At 34.0% G+C, this 27,969-nt stretch overlaps 2 protein-coding genes across 3 annotated transcripts; both read right to left on the bottom strand.

Moving 5' to 3' along the window:
* Positions 1-10: 10 nt before the first annotated feature.
* Positions 11-4,041, bottom strand: LOC105229100 (uncharacterized). Of its 2 annotated transcripts, none has more exons than XM_011209182.4 (2): positions 3,696-4,041; positions 11-1,336 (listed from the first exon to the last, which is right to left on the bottom strand). In XM_011209182.4, exon 2 carries the CDS (start codon positions 764-766, stop codon positions 26-28), a length of 741 nt encoding a protein of 246 aa, XP_011207484.2. In that variant the 5' UTR covers positions 767-1,336; positions 3,696-4,041; the 3' UTR covers positions 11-25. The 2 variants fall into 2 exon arrangements, with proteins under 2 accessions (XP_011207484.2, XP_049309432.1); XM_049453475.1 differs by having other exon boundaries at positions 3,790-4,041.
* An 8,846-nt stretch (positions 4,042-12,887) lies between these two features.
* LOC105229101 (mitochondrial folate transporter/carrier) lies at positions 12,888-27,546 on the bottom strand. Its single transcript, XM_011209184.4, has 6 exons — positions 26,281-27,546; positions 18,041-18,194; positions 17,720-17,969; positions 17,540-17,653; positions 15,754-15,899; positions 12,888-13,388 (listed from the first exon to the last, which is right to left on the bottom strand). Exons 1-6 carry the CDS (start codon positions 26,432-26,434, stop codon positions 13,253-13,255), a joined length of 954 nt encoding a protein of 317 aa, XP_011207486.1. The 5' UTR covers positions 26,435-27,546; the 3' UTR covers positions 12,888-13,252.
* Positions 27,547-27,969: the final 423 nt, after the last annotated feature.

The raw sequence follows: 27,969 nt of genomic DNA, 5'->3' as shown, positions 1-27,969 counted from the left end.
GGAGTTCACGAGTATGTATGTATTTCTATACAATTTTCATTAAATTTATACTATCTAAATTCAAACTTACCCCATTTCGTAACTGCCCGTTGTTGCGATTTATATCGGTGCCATTGTTTGGGCTACCAGCCGCGCCGTTTGCCACGCCTACGCTCATGCTGATTGCTTCGACAGCGTTATGGTCGATTTTATGTTGATGATTTGTATGCTTCGCTTCACCACTATCCTTCTTTGTTGTTGGCCCCACTATAATCTGTTGGGCATAGAATGGTTCCTCGGTGCGTAAGGAGAATGATTGCGATAGCGTAGCAGCTGACGAATCGTTACGCTTTTTTCTGCCGAAGAGCGGAGATTGTTTCTTGCTTAGAGCACCCAATGCCGCTGCGTCTTCTTCTACCGCACTGTATTCCCGAATAGCTGGTAAATTATCTTTATGCAAAGTTTTATCTTTACGGAGGTCCACAGTGGTTGATGTTGAGACAATGGCACTTTTGAAACGATCAAAACAGTAGGGTGGTGTTTTAGTACAATTGAGGCATGCGCATAACGCTGATGATATTGTCGGTGTATTCGAGGCGTTAAAATCAAAGCTCTCGTCGTCTAGTGGGTTTGGCTTATAAGGCGCCACCGGTGGCAGTCCTTTCGGCGTGTATGGTGATGAGCATTCAGACGAAATACCGTTATTAATGCAAATACAATCGGTTAGATGGATCGAGAGTGCAGGTCGTGAATGTACCGCTACACTGCGTATAATCGCGCTGGCCATACAATGAAAAGGACGGCTCGTCGAAAAAATGTTCGCAAAGCAGGAGCGAACTTGCGAATGGATGAGTTCAAGATACGTGATTGCCGGTGTTTGCGGGACGGATATTGAATAAACACGTGTGGTGTATGCGCGTATTTACTGCTGATCGTACGGCTGGCTAGTGATCTTTGGACGGCAGTTATTATCACTCTTCACTGACGATTATTGCAATGATTCACACTTTGTTTTGATTTTTATGGTTATTTTTATTACGAAATTATCAGTTTTCTGTCACACACTTAACGGTATTACACTTGTACGATTTTGTAAAAATTACACTTATGTATATTTAAAGTAATTTTTGGTAACCAATTTTTTTGTATGTATATATGTATGTATGTGTATATTTATACTGTTCACTTTTAATAGAATGCGAGACGTTGGGAAGTTTATCAATCATTCATGGCTTTCAAGGTCAAAGTACTTTGTTATCTGCTTGCTGTTTGTTGCTCGCTATCACAGTGCCCGCCATAAATGTTTTCTTTCATAGCGAAGTCACAGTTCAAATCTATTTTAAATGTCGTAAATGCTCTGCAATTAAAATGCAAAAAAAATTTATATTTAATAATCGAAGCAATTAATGTTAATAAATTGGATGAAAAGTGATTATTAAATTGTTAATTAAAGAAAATTAAATGTTATACATGCATTTTTTTTTTCAAATGAAAATGTGTTTTTAAAGACACTTATTCTTTTTTATTTGCATAGACTTTGTTTAAAATAATTTTTTATTTAATCTGTGTTTGAAATGCTATACAAAATTTATAAATTTTATTAAAAAAATAATTGAAAATATTATAAATAAAAAAACAACTTTCAAGCACTTCATTGAAAAAAAATTTAATGAAGTGAAGTTAGAGAAATTAATGTTTGTGTATTAAGAAAAAATAGCCGAACCCATTTTTTATTGCTGCCACTTTTACATGTTCTAATCAAATACCATTTGATCAAATTTGACCCGAACTAGCTAAATCTTTGTTATCGTGTTCAAAATAGCCTCTTGAGCCAAAACACTCATGTCAACGCTTAAGCCTTCAGCAATTTTTGTTTTTTGAAACTCATTTCTGAAGCTTCATTCATCCATTCACATTTCAGCAGTTAACTTGATGAATGAGGGCCATCGGTTACGTTGCCAAGCCTCTCTTTTGCGACTTCTATTTGAAATCTTGTTTGCAAAGATCCAGGTACTAGCACCAAAAGTCTAGCATTGACAAGCTTCATACCAACAGTACTAACCAAAAAGTGTTGAGTTGATCTATAAGAGATGCTGAGATCCTTTGCTATCTCTCCGATGTCAACAATACGATTTTCAAGTACTGTTTCTTATACTTTTTTGATGCTAACGTTATTAGCAGAGCTGAACGACTCATATAAGGCAAGATTTTGATGACTTCACGACCTTTACTGAATGCTTTTGGTTACTAAAATACTATTGTTCTTGATAAATACCGTAAAGTAGGCTCCCAAAAACACTTCTCCAATATTTTCAACAATTCCGCAGCAGAGATTCAAGCGGACACACAAAATTTCAAGCAAACTCGTTGTTCATTTTTTTCTATTTTCATCGTACAAATCGCCCAACAAACTAACAGTAGTTTTATTCAGTCCGAGTCAAATTTGATCGTATGCTAAATAGGTTTACTCTAAAATTTCCCTTGTTATACACTGAATAGAGTATGTTAAGGGTGTCACAAATTTTGTAACACCTTAAAGAAATTGTCGACAAATATAACAAGCTGAGTCGATTTAGCCATGTAGGTCTACCTATATGTACACGAACCTAGGTTTTTGAGATATCAGAAGCTGCTCCCCTTTCGAAACTGTCTTCATCGGACCACTATAGCATATGTGGGATGTACATCACTGCCATACATATAGATCGATTAGAATCAAGTTCTTGTATGGAAAATTTTTTATTTTACGGCATCTCTTTACAAAATTCGGCATGTATTATTGCTTTAATCAATAGTAAAATCTCTTGAAAAATTTTTAATTTGGATCACTGTAGGTTATACATACATACATAGCAGTCATACAAGCTGACCTATCAAAAAAAATTTTGTAAAGAATCTTCTGTATTTTTGAAGAGTATTAGAAGAGTAGGTACGATACAGCCAAAGTTAAAGTTTTTGCTAGTTTTTAGAAGCATTCAACCTTTGAGCGTTTTATCACATCATCTTTAGGTTGCTTTATGAGTTTATTTAAATAAAATTTCCTTACCACATATGGGTAAAATTTTACGCAACATTCAATCGCTGTTTAATTGAACTGAAAATTCATTGCTTTTGCTTACAAATCATCCTCCGTAGAGTTTAATGAACTGCATTCAGCGGTTTGGTCACTTTTTTGTTTATGCAAACGCAGAAAAGTTCTAAAGACCTCAGCGAAACCCAAAACTCCAAAACTGAATATGTTCAATTAGAAACAGTAACAGAAGATAAGGTAATAAATAAATGATGAAAGTAAAAACAACAAATCGCGACGAAGCGTGCAAATTTTTTTTAGTCAACAGAATTTATGCAAAACTGGTTCGAAGTATCACAACAAAAAGCAATTAAAAAGAAAAGAAAACAAACAACATAAACAAGCAGCAAAAAAATAGAGCACCTTCTCAGTAGCACCTACTGTCAGAGATATATTATCGAAAAGCTGTGCTGTTGAGGGACACAACTGTAAAGGCAACAACAAACGCAATTAAAATGCTCACGGTGCTTTTGCAAACGCCATTTTGGCATTTAACTTTTCACTCACAAAACAATTGGCGAAGAATAATTGACATTTAACTACTTAGGAACACTACGGAAAAGCACGACTCCTGCGATTACATACAGACACCGTCGAGGCATGAATACATCAAAACAAAAGCAGTAATACAAATGCGAGTACTAACCAGCTCGATTTTTATTTTATTTCGATTTACTATATAACTCTAACATTAGAGGCTGTCACAAAAACAGTTATGCACTAGTATATTCGACACCCACAACAAAGCGAAAAGGCTTATTAACTTGCCGTAATTTCCACCTCTTTCTTAATTCGATACGAAATTTTCGATTGTGTCTTTGAAAATAAGCGAAATATAATTAAATCACTCTAAACCCGGAAAATTGCATATTATTACAAGCGTTAATATACGTATAATAAGCTGAAAATGTTTGAACCGAAAATCGCACAGCTGCGCCCACGTCCAGCCGCAGTTGTCTCACTTCGCTAACTAATTCGGCAATGTAACAGCGCAGCGACAACGCGTCCACCAAGTCCAATGCAAGTAGAGCTACATACATACCGACATACATACATAAGTTCATAGCTGGTAGCAGTGCCCGGCAACGTCGAAAAGTCGAATTGCGCCAAACACGGTAGAGCAAGCAGCAAGCGGAGACCGGCGGCCAGCCAGCTGTCGTGGCAATGAGAGAGCAATCGGTCGGGCTGTGTACTGCGCCAGCGCCGACAACGGGCTTGATAACGTGTATATAATAATAGTTACTTACGCTTTGTCGCTATCATTTGCAACCGACCTCCTCGACCGAGCGTAAATAGCAGAACAACAACAGCTGTGCTGTCTTTTTGCATACTTAGTCATTGCCGAGTTGGAAATTGAAAATGGTTACAGCTTTTAAGAAATTACGGTTTAGGAATAACATCCTTCAAGCCATGTAATATGTATTTTTTTAGTTTTCTTGTCCTAAGCTCTCTTAAAAATGTCTTTTTAATTGGATTTATCCGCATAAATTACCCATAGACGAAGAAAAACTGCAATATTTCAATTGGTTATATCAGGATCCAGGATAAGTGGTTCGTTCATATTCTGAAAAAAAAAACAGATTTTTTTGTTATCATACTTGGTGATAGTTGTTGTTACGTCCTGAGAAAATATCCCTCCCAAATGTTAAGGAGTGTCCCCGTTTGGGTCGTCCTTACCCAAAAATAAATCCGTTCCACTCTAGTTAGGCAGACCCGATTGTAAGTGGAACAAAAATTCGTGGCAAACCATAAGTACGGTTATTCCAAATTCGGAAGAATATAAATATCTTCGAAAGAAAGAAAAGAAACCTTTATTATCACCTTTAAAATGGGATTCTGTTGTGCCAATTAGTTATTCCTGTTTTCCATACAACTTAGTATTGGCTTGGTAGTCCTTTAGGACTTCCCTTGAGTTGAATTAATGATACTAAATGGTCAAGCTCTAAGGTCTAGAGCGTATATTTTAGTTTCAGGACCAGAAAAAAGTCGCAAGTAACCAATCTCGAGGGAGACTTTCGAATTAGAGACTATTCCCCTCTCTTTCGAAAGCAGGATGTTTTTTTTATAGGTTGATTTCCTTTCTGTTATAGCTATTTGGCCCTCAATAGCGTAGGCAACTTCAGACATACACACTTACATATAAGTTTTAAATCAACTCCGAAGAGTAAATGAGTCTTATGGAGAAAAGTTTTCAAGATAAAAATACACTGCTAGTAGGAACAAGAATCGGGATTAGGCAGAATAACAGTTTGTATATAGCTTCTCCTTCTTTACTGGCATAGACACCGTTTACGCAATTATAGCCGAGTTAACAACAATGCGCCAATCGTTCTCTCTTTTCGCTGTTTGGCGCCAATTGGAAATTAAAAGTCAAGCCAGGTCCTTCTCCACCTGGTCCTTCTAACAAAGTGGAGGTCTTCCTCTTTCTCTGCTTCACCCGGCGGGTACTGCGTCGAATACTCTCAGAGCTGGAGTGTTTTCATCCATTCGGACGACATGACCTAGCCAGCGTAGCCGCTGTCTCTTAATTCGCTGAACTATGTCAATGTCGTCGATAATATGGTACAGCTCATCGTTCCATTGACTGCGGCCAATACGCAAAGGACCATAAATCTTCCGCAGAACCTTTCTCTCGAAAACTCGTAACGCCGACTCATCAGATGTTGTCATCGTCCATGCCTCTGCACCATATAGCAGAACGGGGATGATGAGTGACTTGTAGAATTTGGTCTTTGTTCGTCGAGAGAGGACTTTACTTCTCAATTGCCTACTCAGTCCGAAGTAACACCTGCTGGCAAGAGTTATTCTGCGTTGGATTTCGAGGCTGACATTGTTATTGCTGTTAAAACTGGTTCCAAAATGGACGAAATTTTGTACGACTTCGAAGTTATGAATGTTAAAAGTGACATGAAAGCCAAGTCGCGAGTGTGACGACTGTTTGTTTTATGATGGGAGATATTTCTCATTCACTACCAAACCCATTTGATTCATCTGCAAGGCGGTAATACCATTAGAAATAGTTCCAATTTTTATCCATCTTTTTTGGCGAAATTTGATAGTAGTTACTTATTGCAAGCCTTAATATTTCCTAACTTTAATAATCAAAAATAAGTAAAAATTTCCTTTTGGGTATTATCTCAAACAATTAAACAATAGATCTGCTTAAAGGTCTCCAAAATTGCATTCGTCTCTTCAATTTGGTATTTTGCCTTGGTCGACATAGCTGAGCGCTCGCCTAAGATGAAAGAGAATAATAGACATCTAAGCAGACCAGTTGTGGTATGTAGAGCCAACCTAAGCTCAGCCCTTTCACTTTTCATGAGACTTGTACAATTTAAGCAGAAATTAGACAGCAGCGTATTGCCTAACAAGAGAGACGTATTTTACAGGTAAAAATTAATGCACATACAAATGAGCATATACTTGTATGTATGTATGTTACGACAAAAATATCAGTAATCATAAATATATAGTATACCGTTATTAAGTTTTAAAAATACCTACAATTTCACCCATTGAAAATGAGGCAAAAAAACGTCATCAAACGGATTTTACTTCGTTCCTTTATTTGACATTTGTTCTTGTTACTGTTATTATTTAACAGCGATTTGCTAAACGCTTTCATATTTAGCATTACTTAACAAATATCACATCGAATGTGTTCGCTGCGTTTGCTACCTGGTATAAATGTTAGAAGTCATGGGTTTTTGTTTTATTGTTTCCGTATCGACGATGTCGAGAGCGTTTAGCACCTAAGTACTACTCACTGCACTATAACATATGAATACTCGTATAAGTAAGTGTGTATTTACAACTGTGTATAAATTCTCTTCGAACTCTCCGTCTTTTTTTATCATTTTTGTGCATTGAATTTCAATTTGATAAGCAATGAACTGAAACAACGTATGCAAAATACCAGAAACTCAAATAATATATTATATACTATGAGTGAATAAGACGAAGCACGATTTCATTTTATTCTCATCAAGTGATTAGAAACGATATACGCGGCCAATCGAGTAGTTACATTAGATGCAAATTTAAACACATTGTAAAATAGCGTTCCTATTTAAATAGTGGATTAAATTTCATTTACATAAGAGTCGATGTGCTTATTATACAATGCATGTACTATATACATATTTCTCAGTATTAATAAACCTAATAATAATGGAGATTAGCACACCGTAACCTTATAAATATTGAAATTTGCATTATGCCTTACTAGCCGCTAATGACTGTCGGTCACTGAGCCGAGTTCGCTTTATTAGTTATTACGGTGATGCATTAAATAAGGTGTATGCACTTGAATTTTTTGTAATTACAGCAAGTGAAAAACATTTCCATTTGCATGATACACTTTTAAACAATGCTCTCTTCCACTTATAGGAAAATTTTTAGCGAAAATGCGTCCACATAAAGTGAGATTTTTTCTTTTATACTTACACAAAGCTTTTTTATAATTTGTGGCAGAGACGAACATTTTCAGTAACTGTAAACAACACAAACAGCGAACGTATATCAAAAACATCAAACTTTACGATAAAGTTCTGAGTTGTCTGATTGCAACACTATTTCACTTTATAGGATATACATATATGCTTCTCAGTGAATATAGCTAATTTTTACTAAAAATAATTATAACATAAGGTTCAAATAATATTCCTTGTTGACTGTTTGACCGGTTGGAAGGAATTCATATTGCACAACACCACGATAATCGAAGAAAACTGTCAACATGACATTGATATTTGAACGACTTTGACGTGGTTTTTTCGGTTTCCGCTTGTCTTTAACACGATATTCGCTCGATTGATCGGTTGTTTCGGAGTCGTAAGCATAGATTCAAGTCTCATCGCCAGTTATAATGCGTTTCATGGCACCCTGGTAGTCGGAAAGCATCGTTTCACACACTATAACGCGACGCCTTTTTTCCCAAAAATTCAATGCTTTCGGTACCAGTCGAGATTTGACGCGCTTGAGGCCCAAAACATCCTTCAACAAGGTATTGGCTGAGCAATTCGATATGCCAACTTCATCAGAAAGGTCTCTAATTGTTAATCGAAGGTTTTTCACCACCAAATATTTGATTTGTTGAACGTGAGCTTCGTCGGTTGAAGTTGATAGTCGCCCTGGACGCTCTTCGTCTTCAACACGTTCACGGCCGGCTTGGAACTCACTACACCACTTGTAAACATTTTTGTCAGACATAGCCTCATCACTAAAAGCTTTTTGCACCATCCTCAACGTATCCGCAGCAGAAAATTGTTTCCGTAAACAAAGTTTAATGCAAATTCTTTGCTCAACAACTTTCGACATCGCAAAAAACGAAAAACGCACTTTCAGCAGCTCACAAAACGACGCGTATCTCAAACACTAATGAATACTTTGACATGAAATTTGACATAAATGTGACCGACAGTACTACCAACCTAAAAAAAAAACAATAATTCGCCAAATCCTCCGACGCGCGCAGTTTAAATTCAAATGTCACCTTATTTTTTTGGGCACAGTACATATTGTTGATATTTTCTCGATAATTTTGTATGTGGTAAAATTGGATCAATATTTCCTTTAGTGCCCATATACATAATATACAGTTTTCGAGTTTCCTGCTGACCTTAGGTATACGAGTACCCTAATACTAGTCAGTATGTATTTTAAAGAAATTCAAAGAACGTCTCTCTATACTAACAGTGTGCTACGAGTCCGCTCCAAAGATCCGTGATGTAGGCAGTGACAGGCCAGAAAATGTGACAAATTTTACGAAGCCATCGGTTTGTGACAGCTCTCAGCTTTTGGATTTCAGACGCTACGAGATTCCATATCTCTCAGCCGTGTAAAACTTAACATTGGAACTCATTGTTTTTTACTTTGGTGCTACGCGCAATGATAGAGGAACTCTAGACTACATCGCGAGCACCGAAAGCTTGCTTGGCTCTCTTTATACGGATATAATGATTTATATACATATATAATGATTTTCATTTTTATAGTAGACTTTATATCGACTGGCTTACAGTGTATCTTCATAAAATTGCATTGAAACATGTTCTGGAATATATTTGAGTAATGGAAAGAAGTTAATACAAATAGCCCAGATCTTCCCCTAGCATCTGCATACCCGGCATTGTGATTTCTGACTTTCCATCTGATTTTAACCATTTATTGAGCAGCATACCTCAATATCTGCGATATTTTAAAGTTTTCATAAATATATCAATATGAGTGAAATCTAATTGTGTCCCTTATCCCTAATACAATTCTTCCTGTTTCACTGGTCGATATTTTCATCATATACATATGTACCTAATACGAGTAATTAAATCTAGTCAATGTGGTTGAGTTTATATCACATATCGCAATTTCTGAAGAAAAATATAGTGATGTGACTAAATAAGTCTACGAACTATAATATGAGTTAATAAGACATCCAATACCTAGAGTTGAAGTAGGATCGCGCATATGCAGACAAAAAATAAGGTTTTCGATTCAGTACCCGCCGGTGGAATCAGAGGAAGAGGTAGACCTCCACTCCTTTGAAGAGATCAAATGGAGGTACTCGGTTGTTTTTCGAAAAACAATTTGACTTGACGGGATTTGAATATACAATTTAATGAGAGGTAATCATGCTTTTAGGACAATCTTTGGAACAGCATCTCCATCTTGAAATCATCATATACTATATGTATCTATAACTACACTCGACTAAGCACAATATTGTTTAGAAAAAATATCACTCATACGCTTCGTACAACCGCGCCTTCACTTGGATCTAATTATACCCACCTATATAACTACGATAATCTAGATTAGATTTACAACTATTAATATAAAGACCTGCTCACCGACCAATTAATGCACGTTGCTTGCTCGCGGCCAATTGTTTTACCGTTTCCCATGCAATATATACATACATATGAGTATAGATATATGTAAGTGTATAAATGAATATGCCGACACTCTTAACAATGCCCGCAAGTTGCTTTAATTCACGTTGCACTAAGATCCGTTGCAAAATGTGGAGTTGTGTAACAACTTTTACACCGGCAATTATATTGTTTTATTATATATTTATTTACTTAGTTTTGTTGTACATCTTACTCTGCTCTTACTTCACTGTTTTAACATACATTTAGTCTCAGATTTTGTTGTTGTGACTTCGTTATATACAAAATGAAAGTAAAACCTCGTTTCTTTCTGCCAAATAGCGGATCTTTCAATGTTTCTTTATGTTATATTTTTTCGTTTTTTTATTGTCATCTAACAACTCACCGGAAGGTGATCGACTTGGCATTAGATGCAGAAAATCTATCTGCAGTTATCAAAAGTAAAAACAATCAATGTCGTTCACATTGAACTGGTTTGGATTGTCGGTGGATAGAGGCCTTGACATGTCGTGCCGCACAATAATTAACGTTGATTGCTCTTAAAGTGAACATCTGTGCGTTTAAATATTAAATTAGTTGGTTAGGATTAGTAAGATGTTATTAAGTATGCGAAGAGTTTTTAAAAGTCAGTGGATTACAAGTAGAAAGACTTCATATACTCGTACATCCATCAAATATAACCAGTACCGACACTTCGCTTATAATTTATTGTCATATTTTTGTTATAAGATGCACATTGTCTACATAAAATAATGCATAGTCTTTTTTAAGTAGCTTCTGAACTACTTTAGACCGCTCTTTGGGTAAAGTGGTACTACTGTTTTTGTGTTTATATCCTGAACAGCACATATTAAGCTCGCCACGAAGTTTGTAACATCCAGAAGGAAACGTTGGTGTCCCTATAAAGAATAAATATAAATGACCGGTGTGATAAGCTGAGTAGATTTAGCCGCAGTCTGTATAAGCGTAAACTATTAGCTCAAATTTTAGATCAAAATTAAATTCTTGTACCGAAAATTTTTTTATTTGATGAAATATCTCCATGCTAAGGGATTATTGTCCAGAGCGAAACTACAATCTTCAAACATATTGTTCATATCGGACCACATCAATAACGTATTACCATTTTGAAGATAACTTCATAATTAAGTTTTTGTACTCTTAGTACCCTAGTCCCTTTTGGCACAAAAGTGGGACCACCGATTTTCATAAGTTTCTCATGAGGCATACAAGGTTTGTCCGAAAAGTAATAAGACTGATTTTTTTTCGCTGCGACAATACTTCGGAGCGTGCGCGAACCGACTGGATTCGGTAGAGGACCTGAAGAGTCAGGACAAACATTTTTTTGACACATCAAAGGCATCGTCCACCATGAACTTGTTCCTCCTGGACAAACCGTCAACGCCAAGTTTTACGTGAAAATTCTCAAGAGACTCAAAAGAAGAGTCAATTGGGTACGACAAGACATCGCAACCGATTAGAAGTTGCACCATGATAGCGCCCCAGCTCACACCGCATTTCTTGTTAACAGCTCAACATGTCAAGGCCGGCATTCAAACACATCCGCAGCCGCCCTACAGTCCAGATATGGCCCCCAGACTATTTTTGGTTCCTTGCCTGAAAAGGCCGCTGAAAGGCAAGTATCTTAAGACGACAGAGGGGATCCTAGCAGTATGCACCTCGACTCTCAAGGCTATTCCGGAGAATGTTTTCCGTAACACGTTCAATGCTTGGAAATCGCGCTGGCAGTGCTGCCAGTATTTTTCACCTTCACCAAATCATTCGCCATAGATAGGTACAAGTAGCAATCACTTGATGTCAGATCCAATATACGGTAGATACATAAGGACATGGCAGCCAACCGGTGCTTTTGGCGAGTCACTTTCGATGTATGTGGCCTGACGTTGTCTTGATCGAATGAAAATCCTCTCCTAATGACCAAAATTGGCCACATTGGAGCGATTGCTCACTTCAGATGTTGCAATTGTTGACAGTACAGTTCCGAATTAAGAGTTTGGGCGTAAGGGAGCAGCGCATTCTTAGAAGATTCCCTGCCAAAATCATCAAACACATATCAAAACCTTCCTGACGGTTACTGTGTCATAGCATAAATCTATCTGAGAAGCCTTTTTATTACGAAAACTTATCTCTCTTATGCCATATAGCGTAAACCACGTGACCTAAAACGTTTTAAAACAGATTACCATTGGAAAAATTATGGACCCCTTTTTGCTATACTTTCCGTCATTTTTTGACAGGCAAAATATGTGGTAAACCAGCAGGGAAGACATGAAAATATGGAACCTTTATATATGATCGGGACGAAGCCTCCAATAATTTCCTTAGATCTAATTTAGAAGTTCCATGTATTTTAATTTCGGAAACTTCGCCATTTCCATCAAAAATAATATATCTGTAACATTTTGCAGTTTCCTAGTATGAAGATACTACAAGAAATTTAATAATTCTTATGCAGTTCCGTTATAGATATTTGAATATGTATTTAAAATTGATTTAGAATATTATTTAAATACTCCGAAATCACTCAGAAAACTGACAAGTGAGATAGTGATGCCTACATTTAGGCGTTATGACATTAGCAGAATATAAATATAACATACTTTTAGGCGCAAGCAAATAACATAGCCTCACGCAACCTACAATCACACATACATACAAATATATTTATGTGTTTGTATGCAGCGTTGTTCGATTAACGCTATGCCGACCTGCCTAGAGCTGTAAACAACTGCTCAACACAAGACTTTACTTTTGCTGAAAGAGAGCGAGAGTTAAGCAGAACACATAGGTTTTTTTTCGTTGTATCACATTTGGAAGTAGATGCCTTTATTTAACAAATAAAATTTAACACTTACGTGAAGTCGATATTACAAAATTTATGAGAAGGACTTAAAATTAGCAATTGGAATAGGATTTTTTTTTGGAGTATGACCAACGCCGATGTTGTTAGGAAAATAGCATATTTGATAGACAATGATACCGAATCAATTTCAGCGTGCGTTGTATTATCTTACACATGCAAAGAGGAAGAAAGGGTTGCGGTGACGCAATCACGCATAAAACGGAACCCAATCGGAAAATAATAAAATTTATAAGCAGACAAAAGAAAAACGTAACTAAAAATGGCATATCGTATTAATATTACAGAGTAGCTTTCTTAATTAGTTCATATTATGTAACAATAAAATATAACTACTAAACACTTATTATGTAGGCGTTATAAAGCTATTTAAACCGAAGGAATTAATTATTTTTTGGTTTAGTCTCTTTGTTGAACGACTTCTTGGCGTCCTCACGTTTTGGTCTTCGATCTTTGTAACAAATAGTGCGACACATTCTCATATATAACGAACGTTATCATCGTCGCCGGCAGCACCCGCGTCAAACTGGCCTGGATACCCTTGTAGAAACCGACTGCGCCTTCGTATCTGCAATAAGTTTGGGGCGAAAGAAGAAAATAAAATGCGAAGATTAATTAATAAATGGTGTACAAAGACGCTTACCTCCAACGAACGTGCAAGTAGTAGTATTTTAAATTTTCATTCAATTAGCAAATAGATTCTGCAAAACTGTTTCAAGACTTACATTTTATAATGGTTTATATGTATATGTAAAAGTTTACAATTAATTTACCACAGTTGCGAATGGGTTAAGATTGAAGCACGTGCACACTACTTACTTTTTTCGTGAGCTGCTTACATTTTACTCATTTTACAGTTTTTTTACGGTTTGTTTTTTTTTTTTGTGGGTAGAGGCCCACAGGCACGGCAAGCTTGGGTATGTGACCAAAAGCATGTTAAAGGCGCTAAACAAGTTCGATCACACACGCACACTCACCGCAGTCATAAACGCGGCAGGAATGGGCACCAACTACGAGCACCTAGTAAGTTGAAAAACTCCCGTTATTCGTACTTTAAGTTAATAAAACCTTTTTTGAACGCTTCAAGTATGTGTTTAGCATCTTGACAGATATAATTATGCTTTCATAAAAGCTTTTTTTTAATATTTTCATTTTTTTCATCATTTGTAATAGAGCATTACATATTTCTTTACATAAGAAGTTATGAAGAATCTTTTTGCCAAATGAATTAATTACTTACATACTATAAACATATGTTTTTTTTTATTTTTTTTCTTATGCTAAGCTTAAATAAGTGGATTTTGAGCTCATTCAAAGTGTTACTCGGCTTGTTTACTTTTATTGTGCAAGTTATTTACTTCATATTTTGTTATATTTTTTTTATAATTTCTTTTTTTTTTGAGAACTCGTTGTGCATATTACGTTTAAGTTATAGATAAAGTCAATAGCTTATATAAATGTACGTATAGAATATGATACTGCCGCTTACGGACCATAAGTTTCAACATTTACATAAGTTATGTCTATTAACTTATAAACGAAAATACGAAATTTCAAGGCTGAAGTTTTTTTTGTTTTTTGCCAAGGAATATATTTATGTACATATTTAAAAATCCTAAACCTGTTGCTTCACGTTTATTTCCATTTTCTTTTCGGTTATTATTCGACAACTACAAGCCAATTCATTTCATATACATAACTACGCAAGAATACGAACAATAAAATTTGTATCACAATTGCCGACAACATACATTTGCTTTCGATTAATCTTACAGGAAAAATAGAAAAATAGTTGCTGTATAATTTTTCTAAATTTAAACAATTTTAAAATATACTATTTCGATTTTATTAAATTAGTAAATGGTCTAGACTTAATTAAGTTGTACAGATTGGCGGTTTCAGTGATGAGAAGAATAAATTATGATATTTGTTTTTTTGTATGCCAACATGAAGAGAAGACTTAAGGACTAATGTCTATATAGTAGTAAGTTTCTCTACAAGCTATTGGAATCTTTAACTTAAAACTATTTCAAATAAACAGCAGTTACAAAAGTAGAGAGAAAGAGAGAGAGAGAGAGTAAAAGAAAAACTTAAAAAATAAAATTTAAAAATAAAAAAAAAACTACAAAAAAAATTAAAAAAAAAATTACAAAAAAAAATTAAAAATAAAAAAAAATGTTTAAATTAAAAATTAAAATCATTATATTAAAAGTAATTAAAAATAATAATAATACAAAAACCTTAACTCAACTACAAACAAAAAAGTAAATTATTTCTCAAACGCAGCAGTTGCTTTTACTTTTGCTCTAAACCAAATGCATTAGAAATAAGCAAAAGTGTTATTATTAATTGAACTTCCAACAATTTTACTGCATGGTGTATTTTCGCACGCTTGTTTTCCGTTAAGTCAATAAACTATGCGCTTCTCCGCCGCCAGTAAATTGCAAATCTTTAGTTTCTTACAGCTACTTATAAGCTGACGTCACATTCTTTTTTGTTTTTTTTTTTCTTTCTCATAAGTGTAAGCAATACTATATATATACATATGTATTAAGCAAATATATTTAGACACATTTCTAATTAAAATGCTGCAAGTAGTTTATATATATCTATAGTGGAAAAATTTTTTGAATATTCGATCTTTCAATTTTTTAGCGCATATGTTGTTGTTTTTTCTTATGTTTTGTTTCAGTAAAGTTCTTATCTACTTAATGGAAAATCCTTTCACACGCGAATCTTACACGTCTATTCGCTAACTTGCTTGCGTTCTTTCACTCTCTTCACTTCAACTTACTTTACTTCACTTAATTTATACACTTTTTAAGCTTTAATTGGTTAATTTTTCCCAAATAAGCATGACCATACAAATATTCGGCGTGACATGAACTAAATATGGTGCTAGGCCTTTATAAAAACCACGCATACGTTCGTACCTCCATGTTTGCTTAATGCAATCCCATGAACTTGTGTAATTAAGATGATGATCCTGCATGCGTGCACGTATCACCTGATAGGGATATGTGGCGGCAGCGGCGATAAGCTTCGATATAGCAGCGAATGCCAAATACTCCGATGTGGCCTGCAAAAACAAATTGTGAGGAAATATGCGTGAAACAAATGGAAATTATAAAATGTTAAAAATTTTTAAATTAATTTCTAAAAAAATATAACAAAATATGCTTCTAACTTTTTAAAATTAAATTAAAAGTATTTTAAAAATTGCGCTTTAATTCACTTCCATTTTCTTTTTATACCCTCAACAGGATATATTAAGTTTGTAATGCCTAGGGGAGTCGGAGACCCTATAAAGTATATATAAATTATCAGCGTACCAATCAGCGTCAATGGCAGCCATGTCCGTCTGCCTGTCTGTCTGTATATACGCGAACTAGTCCTTTAGTTTGAGATATGGGTTCGAAATTTTGCATACGGCCGTTTCTGACTAAGAAGATGCTCATTTGTGGGAAGTGTCAATATCCGTCATACAAACTAAACGATCAAAACCACGTTCTTGTAAGATTTTTTTTTTATTTGAAGAGATAACTCCATGAAATTTAACATGGATTATTTTACAAGGCAACGGTACAATTTCCATAGCATTTTTTTTAAATCAAACCACTGTAATATTAATTTGAAAAACAGCTGTCAGTGTTTCTTGTTTTTCATTCACAATAGATTGAAATTGGTAATTTTTAACAATGTTGCCAACGAAAATGCAATTAACTGTTTAAAATTTTGAGGATTAATTGGGAGTTCGCAACGGAGTTAATTCCTGAATTAATCTGGATTAATGCAGTTAACGCTGCCGTCTATCCAGCCTATAACATATACATAGCTGATACAAACTGATCGATCAAAAAAAAATTCTTTTTTAAGAGTATTATAGCATCAACGCGACCGAAGTCAACTTTTTTTTGCGAATTTATGAAATTATTACAAAAGCCCACCGCACACTCCCCACACCCGTAATCGTTCCCCATTACCTGTAACTGTTTAATTAAATCTCTTTGGAAAGGAAACACTTGTGCTCGATACAACAATAAAAAATTCGTTATAAGCAAAATTTATTAGCATGTTTTTTGGCAAAAAGTAATTATCAACAACAAAAAAGAGCAACGTTCGAATACTTGTGGCATATTGACTCCGTGTTATCATTTTTGTGATAAAGATAACAAATAAGCAAACAGACAAAATTCTGCGAAAAAGTCGCTCGACATACAAGTATATTTCAAAGCCAAACACACGCTATACATACATACATATATTGTACATTGTATTATTTGGATGATGGCCAAAAGAAAAACACTCATTCACACATTTTAAGAATGAAGAGCGGAAAATTGCGCGTGTGGCCATCAGCAAATCATGTGATGCTTGTATGGGCTCTTATAGTTATGTAGCTTATATAGGCGAAGGATATGCAAATTGAGATTCAAACTTGTCAATATGTATAAACATGTGGATGGGTAAAATAAGTAAGGCGCGTGTAGGCTGAAATTGCGTATTTTTGGGGTTTTTTGTTGCAAAAAAATATAATCACAGTGTGGCTTACGCTTTTCCATTATTAATCTAATTTTTTTTTATTTTATTTTTTTAATTTTTTAAATTTTGATTAATATTTTTTTTACTTTTTTTAAGTTTTTATATTTTTTTTTAATTTTTTTAATTATTTTTTTTTATATTTACTTTTTTATATATTAAAATTTTTGCTTTACTTACCAATTTCGTATCGATCGGCAATTTGCGGTATGTATTGTAATAGTTCTTCATCTCCTCATAGGTCATGAATTGCAAAGCACCATGAGACACGCCCAGTATGCCGGGTACAAAGCCCTACAAAAAAAAAAAAAACGAAAAAAATTAATATTTAAATTAATATTTATCATTTAACAAACTTACTCGGTACAAACCACGTACACCCTCCTTGCGGTAGATCTGCGCCAGCGCATCAACCATACCGCGATATTCAGTGTGTTTGCTCGAAGTCTCAGCGCCATATTGTAAGCACAAACGGGTCTTCACCACCCAAATGGGGTTTGTAAGAATCAGCGTGAGCACGCCAGACTCGGCAGCGGCCAACATATGCAATGTCGGACCCAATGGCTGTGTCGTATTACCGCCCTGAATGAAGGTCTTAATTGTGTTGTAACTGTAAAAAAAATGTTAAAAACGCATAAATTAATTTGATATTCAAGCGTTTACATGCACACAAATACTTACAACATGAAATAGAGACCCCATGAGGAACCTGAACCCCAGATATTTGGTGTGACACCCTTGTATAGGCCGCGGAAGCCTTCCTGTCGGAAGATGGTTGAGAATGCGCTGCTCAGACTGCTATATTGTGGTACTGTGGTTGTGCGTCCATCATTCACTGTAAAATTGAAGAAAGCAAATTGTTTGTTTTATTCATTTTTGTAGTTCAACTTTTTGATTTTTTTTTTAATTTTTTAATGTTCTAATACTAAAAAGTTTCTACTTAATAAACATAAAATTTAGCTAATTTTGTATAGGTGTTGTATAATTTAACACCAAACGGGTAATGGGAGCACGGTTTGTTGGCATTGACGTCAGTGTATTTGAATTTACATGCTGACGCTAAACTTGTGTCTGCTTTTGAGAAAATATTGCATTATTACGAATTCAAATATTTATTTCTTGCTTGGCATATAGTATATTTTTTTGAAATAAAATAATTCTTTAATGAAAATTAGTTCTTTTCAACAAAATAATATAAGATATTTGTGTCAAATTTATTCAAAGAATTATGGTGCATGATTTCGTAGCACAAATTTAATTTTCTGCATATTATTTTTCTTCTTCTATATGTATATATATATATAAAGATATTTTCTCAGTGTTTATATTAGAATTAATTGAATTTCAAATCAAAATATGTTTTTATATATGTGAATATAAATAATTTCTAATATAAACACTGAGAAAATGTCTTTGTCTACCGTCAAAGCAAGAAATGCCGGAGAATTCTTAAAATTGTCAACCCCATAGCAACAACGATAACAAAAATATTTGCAAAAATATATTTTACTGAAGAAATATATACAACAAACATAAATACATACATACATATTTGTGTAGATATGTAGTAAATAACTTTATTTCTATTTTTATAACATATATCTATGTACATATGTATGTGTTGATCACATCACAAATAACTGCATACGTCAAATATATTTTTTGTTACCACAGACGAGCCCTCTTGCGCACTTAGCTACAGATAGTCGCTTTAAAAAACAAAAGTACAAAATATATGTATGTACACATACACACGTATAGATAAAGAAATAAATCAAGTGGTTTTAGAACCTAAAATTTAGATGAAAGTGCAAACATTATTATACCCCGAACAGGGTATACTCGTATTAAGTTTGCCAGGAAGGATATACAATATACAGTATAAATAATCAGCATAATGAGCTGAGTCAATTTAACCATGACTTGACTGTCTGTTCGTTGGTCCGTCTATCCACCTGTCCGTGTACACGCGAACTACTTTTTCAGTTTACGAGATCTGAAATTTGGCATACGCAATTTTCTCCTCAAAAAACTGCCAATTTGTCGGAACCGTCGACATCGGACAACTATAGCATATAGTTGCCCTACAAACTGAATAATGAAAATCAAATTTTAGTATGGAAAACTTTTCATTTGATCAAATATACCAAATTTGGCAAAGATTATTGTCCAAAGGCAACCTTGCCATCTTCAAATAAATTATTCAGTACTGACCGATAAAAATCGTTGTCGTTCCGAAAGCAAGTTTTTGAATGGAAACCTTTTTTAGGTTATTTGAAGGTTATTCTAGCTTCCGTTCGACCGAAGTCAACGTTTTTTCTTACTTATTTTCAAATAGTAAATGACAAAACAGGAAATTTGAGAAAAATATTTTCATACATATATTACTTTAAATTAAATTAAAGGAAAAAGAAACTAAATAAGTTAAAAATTTTACATTTTTCGTAAAAAAAACAGAATGCTACAAGAATGCATTACTTTTCTTTAAACGCCATTACGAATTACTTTACTTTCATTAAAAGTAAATATCTACAGAATGTGTTGTCGCCCTAAAAAGCAAAAATTCAAAACAAAAATTTTATACCTCTTGCTTGTTATTCTCACGTCCGTAACCCTTGGCCCATTGTCGAATATTCGAATATGGGACAATAACAAAATATAAATATAATTAGCACAAAAACATCAGATATTTTTAATAGCCAACCTGCTATCGCTTAGTAGCAAGTTATTAATGCTAAATACCCATCACCTCAGCTGTAAAAAAAAACAAAAGTAATAATAATAAAATGCAATAATAGCTGTTATCGCACGACTGAACAGATCACTCATATTTATGAAAACGCTTATCAGAATAATGATAAATGTATATATTATATTTAGTTATTTGTAGACACAGCAACGTGCTAAACTTTCGCTGCTTAGAAATTGTTATTTTTCTATTATAATTGATATATGATGGAAATGTATATATACATTACTATATTTATGTTTAAATATTTGCATATTTAACACTATAGCTGTATTTACTAAATGCAAGCATTCATATTTGACATGAGCCATTAGATAGCAATTAGATAAGCCATGGCAGTTTTGGCGAAAACATTTATAATAGATTATATTCTCGTTATCACCGGGCCGTTAATGTACGTGGCAAAAAAGAATAACTTCAAGTGTTGACAAAATTATAAGCTAAAAAATACAATAACAGTAAGTAATAAAAACTCAATTCAGTATGATGAGCAAAACAACTTCAGAACTTCGCTGTACAGTCTGTATAGCAGTTTCTTAGTTGTTTTCGCAGCATTTGGCTAAAAAATGGCCATGTGCTCAAAAAAGGGGGCTCGTCACTGGCACGTTTACGCACACGATGTTTTCACATCGAAATAGCTATTTTTAGACATTACAACTCATTAGCTGATTCGCACTTCTACGAGTTGCTTACGTAAGTAGTTAATAGTTTCGCTGCTGACACGAATATTTCTTGTATTTTTTAATTAAAGTAATAGAGAACTACAATATTGTGTTAAAAAATAATATTAATATTAGTACTGTAACTTTTTTGGCTCCACGCATTAGCGCAAAATACAATCATTTAGTTGGTAACAAGTTTTACAGGTGATTTGGCGGCCTTGAGCTGGGCTTGTGGCAACCTCAACTCGCTCAGAGATTCTAGCAAGTCTATGTGTGCAGAAAAACCAGTTTAATTTTAGATGTGCATTTTCAAAATTACAAAAAAAAAAAAATATAAGAAAGAAGTAGAAGGCTCAAAAGCAGAAAACAATTAAAAAAAAAAACAAAATGTTAACTTCGATTGCACCGAAGCAATAATACCCTTCACAAAGTAAAAAATTCCATACAAGAACTGGACTGCCATCTATCAGTTTGTAAGGCAGCTATAGTGATCCAATCTGAACAATTTCCTCCAAGATTAATTGTATCTTTGGATTGGACAATACTTCGAGCCAAATTTCGGAAGGATATCTCGACAAATAAAAACATTTCTAAGGAAGCACTTGACTCCGAGCGTTCAGTTTGTATGCCAGCTACGTTGTTGTTATAGCGGCAGAAATCTGCCGGGTTTACAGACGTTAACAGGATAAAAGATCCGGGTCCGTTTCGGTTACGTAGAGGGTGACGGTTAGAAACGGTGTTCTGATATCGACAATTCCGCAAAATAAGCAGCTTCTTGGTAAGAAAAGTCCGTATACGAAAATTCAGATCAATATTCCAAAAACTGATAAATTAGTTTACGTGTATACACAGACGGAGAGATATGTCACGCTTTACATGTTTTGTAGAACATTACACGTTTCCTTCTAGGTACATATGTTTTACAAACTTCATAAATCCTGTTCAAGGTATAAAAATACAAAAACTGGTATCTAATCATCGTTTATTACTCATACATATGCAATACCTAAACGCACATGTTGACTCATATACGAAACTTAGAAACTGCATTTGGAGGTCTTTTCAAGTAAATGATTAACGCAAAAACAATTGAGAAATTAAAAAAAAACTTAAACAAAAATTTACTACTTTTGTTTTATATTGACTGCATACACGACAAAACTTACGAATATAAAGAAAAAACGCAGATAGTAAAAGTGATGGAAACATGAACACATAACAATACAAGAAAAAACATAAATAAAAAAATGTTTATAATACACGTCAATAGGTTGACAACATTGTTCAATGCAAGTTAACAACCGACTAAAAAATCATTGCAATGGGGCAACAGTCAGGAAGTGAGTGCGTGCATCAATATTTTCCGTGTAAACAAAAAACTAAACAGTCGAAACAAAGCAATATTCAGGTTTCCAGCTCGCTGTGGCAGTTGCATTTTGAAGTTTTGCTTTTGCACTGTCAAATGAGATGACTCACCCAATTCAACAGCTCATAGCCAGTACTAAGTGACGGGCTGACGGGTGCGACGGAAAAACCGAGGCAACGAAGCAAACGTTTACGAACCCTGGGCAAAATCACTTGAAAGCGCTTAGCAACACGCTAATATAGCATGCTCGATCACTCAGCACACACAGCAAAGGGCTGAGTATAAAATAAGCAAAAATTTCAAATAGACAGGAGCGTAGTACTACAAAGAACATATCGAATAATAAACATTGATGGAGATAGGTATATTAGAGAGTAAATGCAGACATAGGGCGGGTTTTTTTTGTTTCTAGTAGTCATACGAGTTTTTAACTTTTTTATTTTTCCATATCCATCGCTTTGGCATTGTCTGTGTTTGTTGTTTGAATAATCATGAATCATAATGCCATCAGGTATCATGGCAGTGTTGAAATCACGTGATGTTTGAATGTACATACATATGTATAAATAATACACACACTACATATAGAAATTAGTCTGAAATTCACAGAATATAAATTGAAATTTTTATGAGGAATATTTTTTGATTCGAGAAATTTCAGTTCAAATGAATTTCTTTATTACTTTAATAAAGCTGAACACTTCGTTACTGAAACAATAGTCCCCCCCAGCGATATATGAACTTTTGTTTGATGCCTCTAAACAAAACACAATAACAAATCAATTGTTAAGTGCATATGTACATACATATGTATGCATATAAGTATGTACATATGGTGCACACAAAGAAACTAGCGCGTTATTAGAGATTTCTCAAGAAGAATGTCGTTACTCAATCTATGGCATTTTTCACCATGGCAAGTATGAAATACACGAGTCGTAATCTTTCATTTATTGAACAGCTGACAGACAAGAATGTTTTTCATATACAAAATGGTTTATTTGGCATTCTAATAGATTAGATTAGCAAATATGAGAGCTGAGATAAAAAAAATATCCAATAAGAATATCTTAAGCAGATATCCGATTTCAAAAACTTCGAAATTAAATATAAAAAAATTTTTAGACTATTGTATTAAAATATGCATGACAATATTTTTTATCCAAGTGATTTTTAGTTAATAATTAAAAATGCAGGCAACAATATTTGGTTTACTGTCCGCTTAATACAAAATAATCAATGTAAATAATAATATACAAAAACAAATTTCAATTACAACTAAAAACAGCTAGACTAGTTGGAAAAATAATGTGGATTAGTACCGTCGGTCTGACGTGCCATTGAAACCAATCAGCAATTACTTCCTATATTAATACATTAAGCACATATTGTTATAAAGCTGTACAACTTAGGCTTCAGGGTTATTTGCTTGAAAAATTTTTATTAAATTTTTCCATTTCACTTTGCGTAAATACGGTTGGACACAGACGGTTGAAATGAATTACATATTATTGTTTACAGATGCTAAACGGAAGCGGTTGTAGCAAATGAAAATAATGTAAACAGTGCGTAAAATGTGTAAATAGCTTAATAACTTTACAATCGCCAGCTCTAAACGCAATTCGCCAAAGTTAAAAACAAATATGTTTACTAAAACCTGTAAGACTGATATCATATAACTAAAGACGCACGATTGTGCTGTTAACTAATTTTTCGTTTAAAAACAAAGGCGTGCAAATAACTATTGACGTCAACCGACAGAATTTACTCAACGATAAGCTGAACCCTTCAGTTTCCGAGAAAATATGAATAATAGTTATAAAATAAGAAAAACACATATTTAGAAAAAAGATTGGTGCGACAGTGTCATCAGCTGGCATGTGCGGATAATTATCGGCACAAGCTTTTTGTAACAATAATAAATAAAATTCGTTTTCATAACCATTTAAATGGTTGCGAAATAGCGGTAAACAACTCTGGTCGACAACAAGTCTCTGCTGCATATAAACTAAAGTAAAATCAATAATCGGGGCGTTAATAGCATTTAACAATGAATTAGTAATAAACAATTTAAACAAAAACAAGTTGAATCGAGTGTTATTCCCCCATTACCGTTCAGTGTGCAATTTCGTTTTGTTTTCATTTTATTTTAGGCCATAATTTTTATTGTTGATTACTTCTAGAATTTTGTATCTACAAATTCAAGAACTTTATTTTACAGTCACTGGTATAAGGGCTTTTACAGCCCCACACATTATAATATTTTATTTAACTTTATAAATTAATTTATTTTATTTTCTTGTCAATAATGAGTTCACAATATACGGAGAAACTAGCTGACCATGGTGAAGTCAACGGAAAAAACCATGTACACTTGATGTGTTATATTTACGTATGCACATATGTACATATGTATACATAAGCCGGCTAAATGCGAATTCTATACATTACCAAACAATATGAATCTAAATACCTCCGCGCGTGTATGAAATTAAATACATACATATGTATGTATATCGCTACAATATTTGCCATGATGTCTGCAATAAGTTTGCTGTAGCTTTGGTTGCGAGTATTCGCAATTTGTTTGCTTTATAAAATTAATTCTGTCATTCTATAGTGCTTTATTTATTTTATTTTACTATTTGGCTTGGCAAAAATTTCCATTTTCCTATGAACTGTTATCACGTTCCAGACTCGTGCGAACGAGCATTGGCTGTGGGCGATTATTTAGTCAAGCTATTAGTTAACTAACGGGTGATTTTTTTTGAGGTTAGGATTTTCATGCATTAGTATTTGACAGATCACGTGGGATTTCAGACATGGTGTCAAAGAGAAAGATGCTCAGTATGCTTTGACATTTCATCATGAATAGACTTACTAACGAGCAACGCTTGCAAATCATTGAATTTTATTACCAAAATCAGTGTTCGGTTTTTTTTTTTTTTTCGGACAAATTTTGTTCAGCGATGAGGCTCATTTCTGGTTGAATGGCTACGTAAATAAGCAAAATTGCCGCATTTGGGGTGAAGAGCAACCAGAAGCCGTTCAAGAACTGCCCATGCATCCCGAAAAATGCACTGTTTTGGTGTGGTTTGTACGCTGGTGGAATCATTGGACCGTATTTTTTTCAAAGATGCTGTTGGACACAACGTTACGGTGAATGGCGATCGCTATCGTTCGATGCTAACAAACTTTTTGTTGCCAAAAATGGAAGAACTGAACTTGGTTGACATGTGGTTTCAACAAGATGGCGCTACATGCCACACAGCTCGCGATTCTATGGCCATTTTGAGGGAAAACTTCGGACAACAATTCATCTCAAGAAATGGACCCGTAAGTTGGCCACCAAGATCATGCGATTTAACGCCTTTAGACTATTTTTTGTGGGGCTACGTCAAGTCTAAAGTCTACAGAAATAAGCCAGCAACTATTCCAGCTTTGGAAGACAACATTTCCGAAGAAATTCGGGCTATTCCGGCCGAAATGCTCGAAAAAGTTGCCCAAAATTGGACTTTCCGAATGGACCACCTAAGACGCAGCCGCGGTCAACATTTAAATGAAATTATCTTCAAAAAGTAAATGTCATGAACCAATCTAACGTTTCAAATAAAGAACCGATGAGATTTTGCAAATTTTATGCGTTTTTTTTTTAAAAAAAGTTATCAAGCTCTTAAAAAATCACCCTTTACTTCAGGAAACGTATTGGCGTACAAACGTACATACATTAGCATTTGAACATTGTACTCGGCATAATATACACATAATTGGCAAAAGAGAGATAAAGTTGTTCCTAGACATCTATAATTATTATTCAATTTTTAATTGGTTTGAATTAATTGACTTTAAATTTTTTGCGTCGTAGTCAAATCGCTAAAATGGATGATGACTATAGCACGCGTTCTTAGATATTTTATCAACAAAAGATTAATATTTAACAAGCCAGTAAAAATTTACCGACTGTATGTATTTGTCAAATGAAGGCATAATGCAACGTTTTCATTACAATTTAAATAACAAATTTGTTTCTAAGTTAAAAATTAATTATATATGCATACTTTTTATATAAAAATTGATGAAAAATAATGTTTTTTAAATAATTCTATATTATATATTGGGATTGTTTGTAAAAAAAGAAACTTACCAGCAAAACGAATTTTTATCAAGTCTAACGGATGCAATATTAGCGTCGACGTTACGCCACCCGAAATGCCAGCTACTAAATGCTCATATTTTACATGAGAGGACAAATTCAGTTTCCCTCCAAATTTGGTAGACTTTGTATTCATGGCAGCCATTTCTGCAGAGTCCTTTTTATCTTCCTGTTCCTTCGGCGAAATTTTTGATGTTTTTCTGTTGGTGTCGGCAATTTTGTCGATTTTGCGTCCGGTTGGACACTCGTATATGTATTATATACAAACTGTGTATATTAATCCTTTTATTTTTATAACCGACTACTTGAACTGCAGCGCTTTGTGCTTTTTGTAGTTTGCTTATTGGCTTTTTAATATTTCTAAGTTTCTTAATACAGTTTTAAACTGTGCTAAAATTTTCACACGTACAGCAGATCAATTCTTTTCCATTCATTCAATTTAATAATTCTAAAATTGAGTTATCTCTTACTTTTATATCAAAACTTCATAGCTCTTTGGCGAATGTGCTGTTCCCGCAGCAATTTTTAGTTTTTAATTGTTATTAGTGTCAAACTATATAATAGATACTATTTTGAATATGTATTCTAATATTTATTTGATCAAAGGAACTCCTTATTCTTTGTGCGTAACTGCTCCGCTAAGCTGCTCGATTCAGTTCTGGCACTAGTTTCGTCTTTTTTACTAACTAAAAAGCTCCCGTTTTCGCCTTTCAGTGTAATAGATAATTCTTTTGTAAAATGACTGCTAAACATCTTCCCGTGGAGTAAGTAATTGCTGCAATTCTTTTTAGTTCAGTATAGAAATGAAAAACTCCTTTATGAATCGTTTTCTTTGCTCACGACTGTATTTTGTCTTCGGCTCTGCCTCTGTATTGATGATGAAATTTCATCGACCCGTTAACTCAGTCGTGGAAAAATTCACAAAATCGTCAATAATTTGTGTTTAATAAAAATTTCTCAAAGTTTCATTTATACTCCTGTATTCCACTCCTTTTTGCATTTCTATAAGTTATTTAAATAAATTATGTAATTCTCCGCAGTCTGCAATATTCTTTGTTGAACTTGTAATTATTATTCTCTAGCTGTTATTCCAAGGGTTATTGATTTTCCTCAACATTTATTTGTTTACACTTCAATTGACTTATTTTATTTCTTACTGAAAATATTTTTTATTATTTAGCTTGCGAATATTCAAGAATTTTTCACACTATAAATTTTCCAAACTGTCCTCAGCAAATGTCAAAATGTGACTGCTGAAATAGTTGACAGCGCACAATAATATCGGTTGGCATCGCAAGATGCCAAAACCGGTTTCGCTGATACGGGTCGGAAATGCAACACTTTAAATCGCGTTGCCACTGCACAAAATAAATTAACGCTGATATTGTTTTTCAATAGGAATCGAAACTGGTAAAAATTATTCTACATAAAATCTTTATAATTATTTTTGAATTTCTGTAATGTAAGAGAGTGTGAAATGAGATTGTTTAAATGTTTTTCTAACGCTTCCTTTCTTATTTTGTGAGCGATAATTAAACAGGAAGTGACATTTACTAATTATTCGTTGAAATATTTATAAACACAAAGAATTTAAATTCCTTCTGCGATGTCATTTCAAATTTCTTTTCGTAAATGTTGATTTTGAAATATGTATATTCTTACGAAATTAACTGCTTTAAG

This window comes from Bactrocera dorsalis, chromosome 3, assembly GCF_023373825.1.
Source record: "Bactrocera dorsalis isolate Fly_Bdor chromosome 3, ASM2337382v1, whole genome shotgun sequence".
Lineage (NCBI taxonomy): Eukaryota > Metazoa > Arthropoda > Insecta > Diptera > Tephritidae > Bactrocera > Bactrocera dorsalis.
This window is presented reverse-complemented; position numbering and strand designations above follow the sequence as displayed.

Bases quoted from the DNA above. Each gene is read 5' to 3' on its own strand.
- LOC105229101 (XM_011209184.4), bottom strand. From the start codon at position 26,434: ATGGCTGCCATGAATACAAAGTCTACCAAATTTGGAGGGAAACTGAAT. The intron at 18,195-26,280 runs GTAAGTTTCTTT...TCAATTTTACAG, and splicing joins GATAAAAATTCGTTTTGCTG to TGAATGATGGACGCACAACC. The intron at 13,389-15,753 runs GTACGAACGTAT...AACTTATTGCAG, and splicing joins TGCATTAAGCAAACATGGAG to ATACGAAGGCGCAGTCGGTT.
- LOC105229100 (XM_011209182.4), bottom strand. From the start codon at position 766: ATGGCCAGCGCGATTATACGCAGTGTAGCGGTACATTCACGACCTGCA.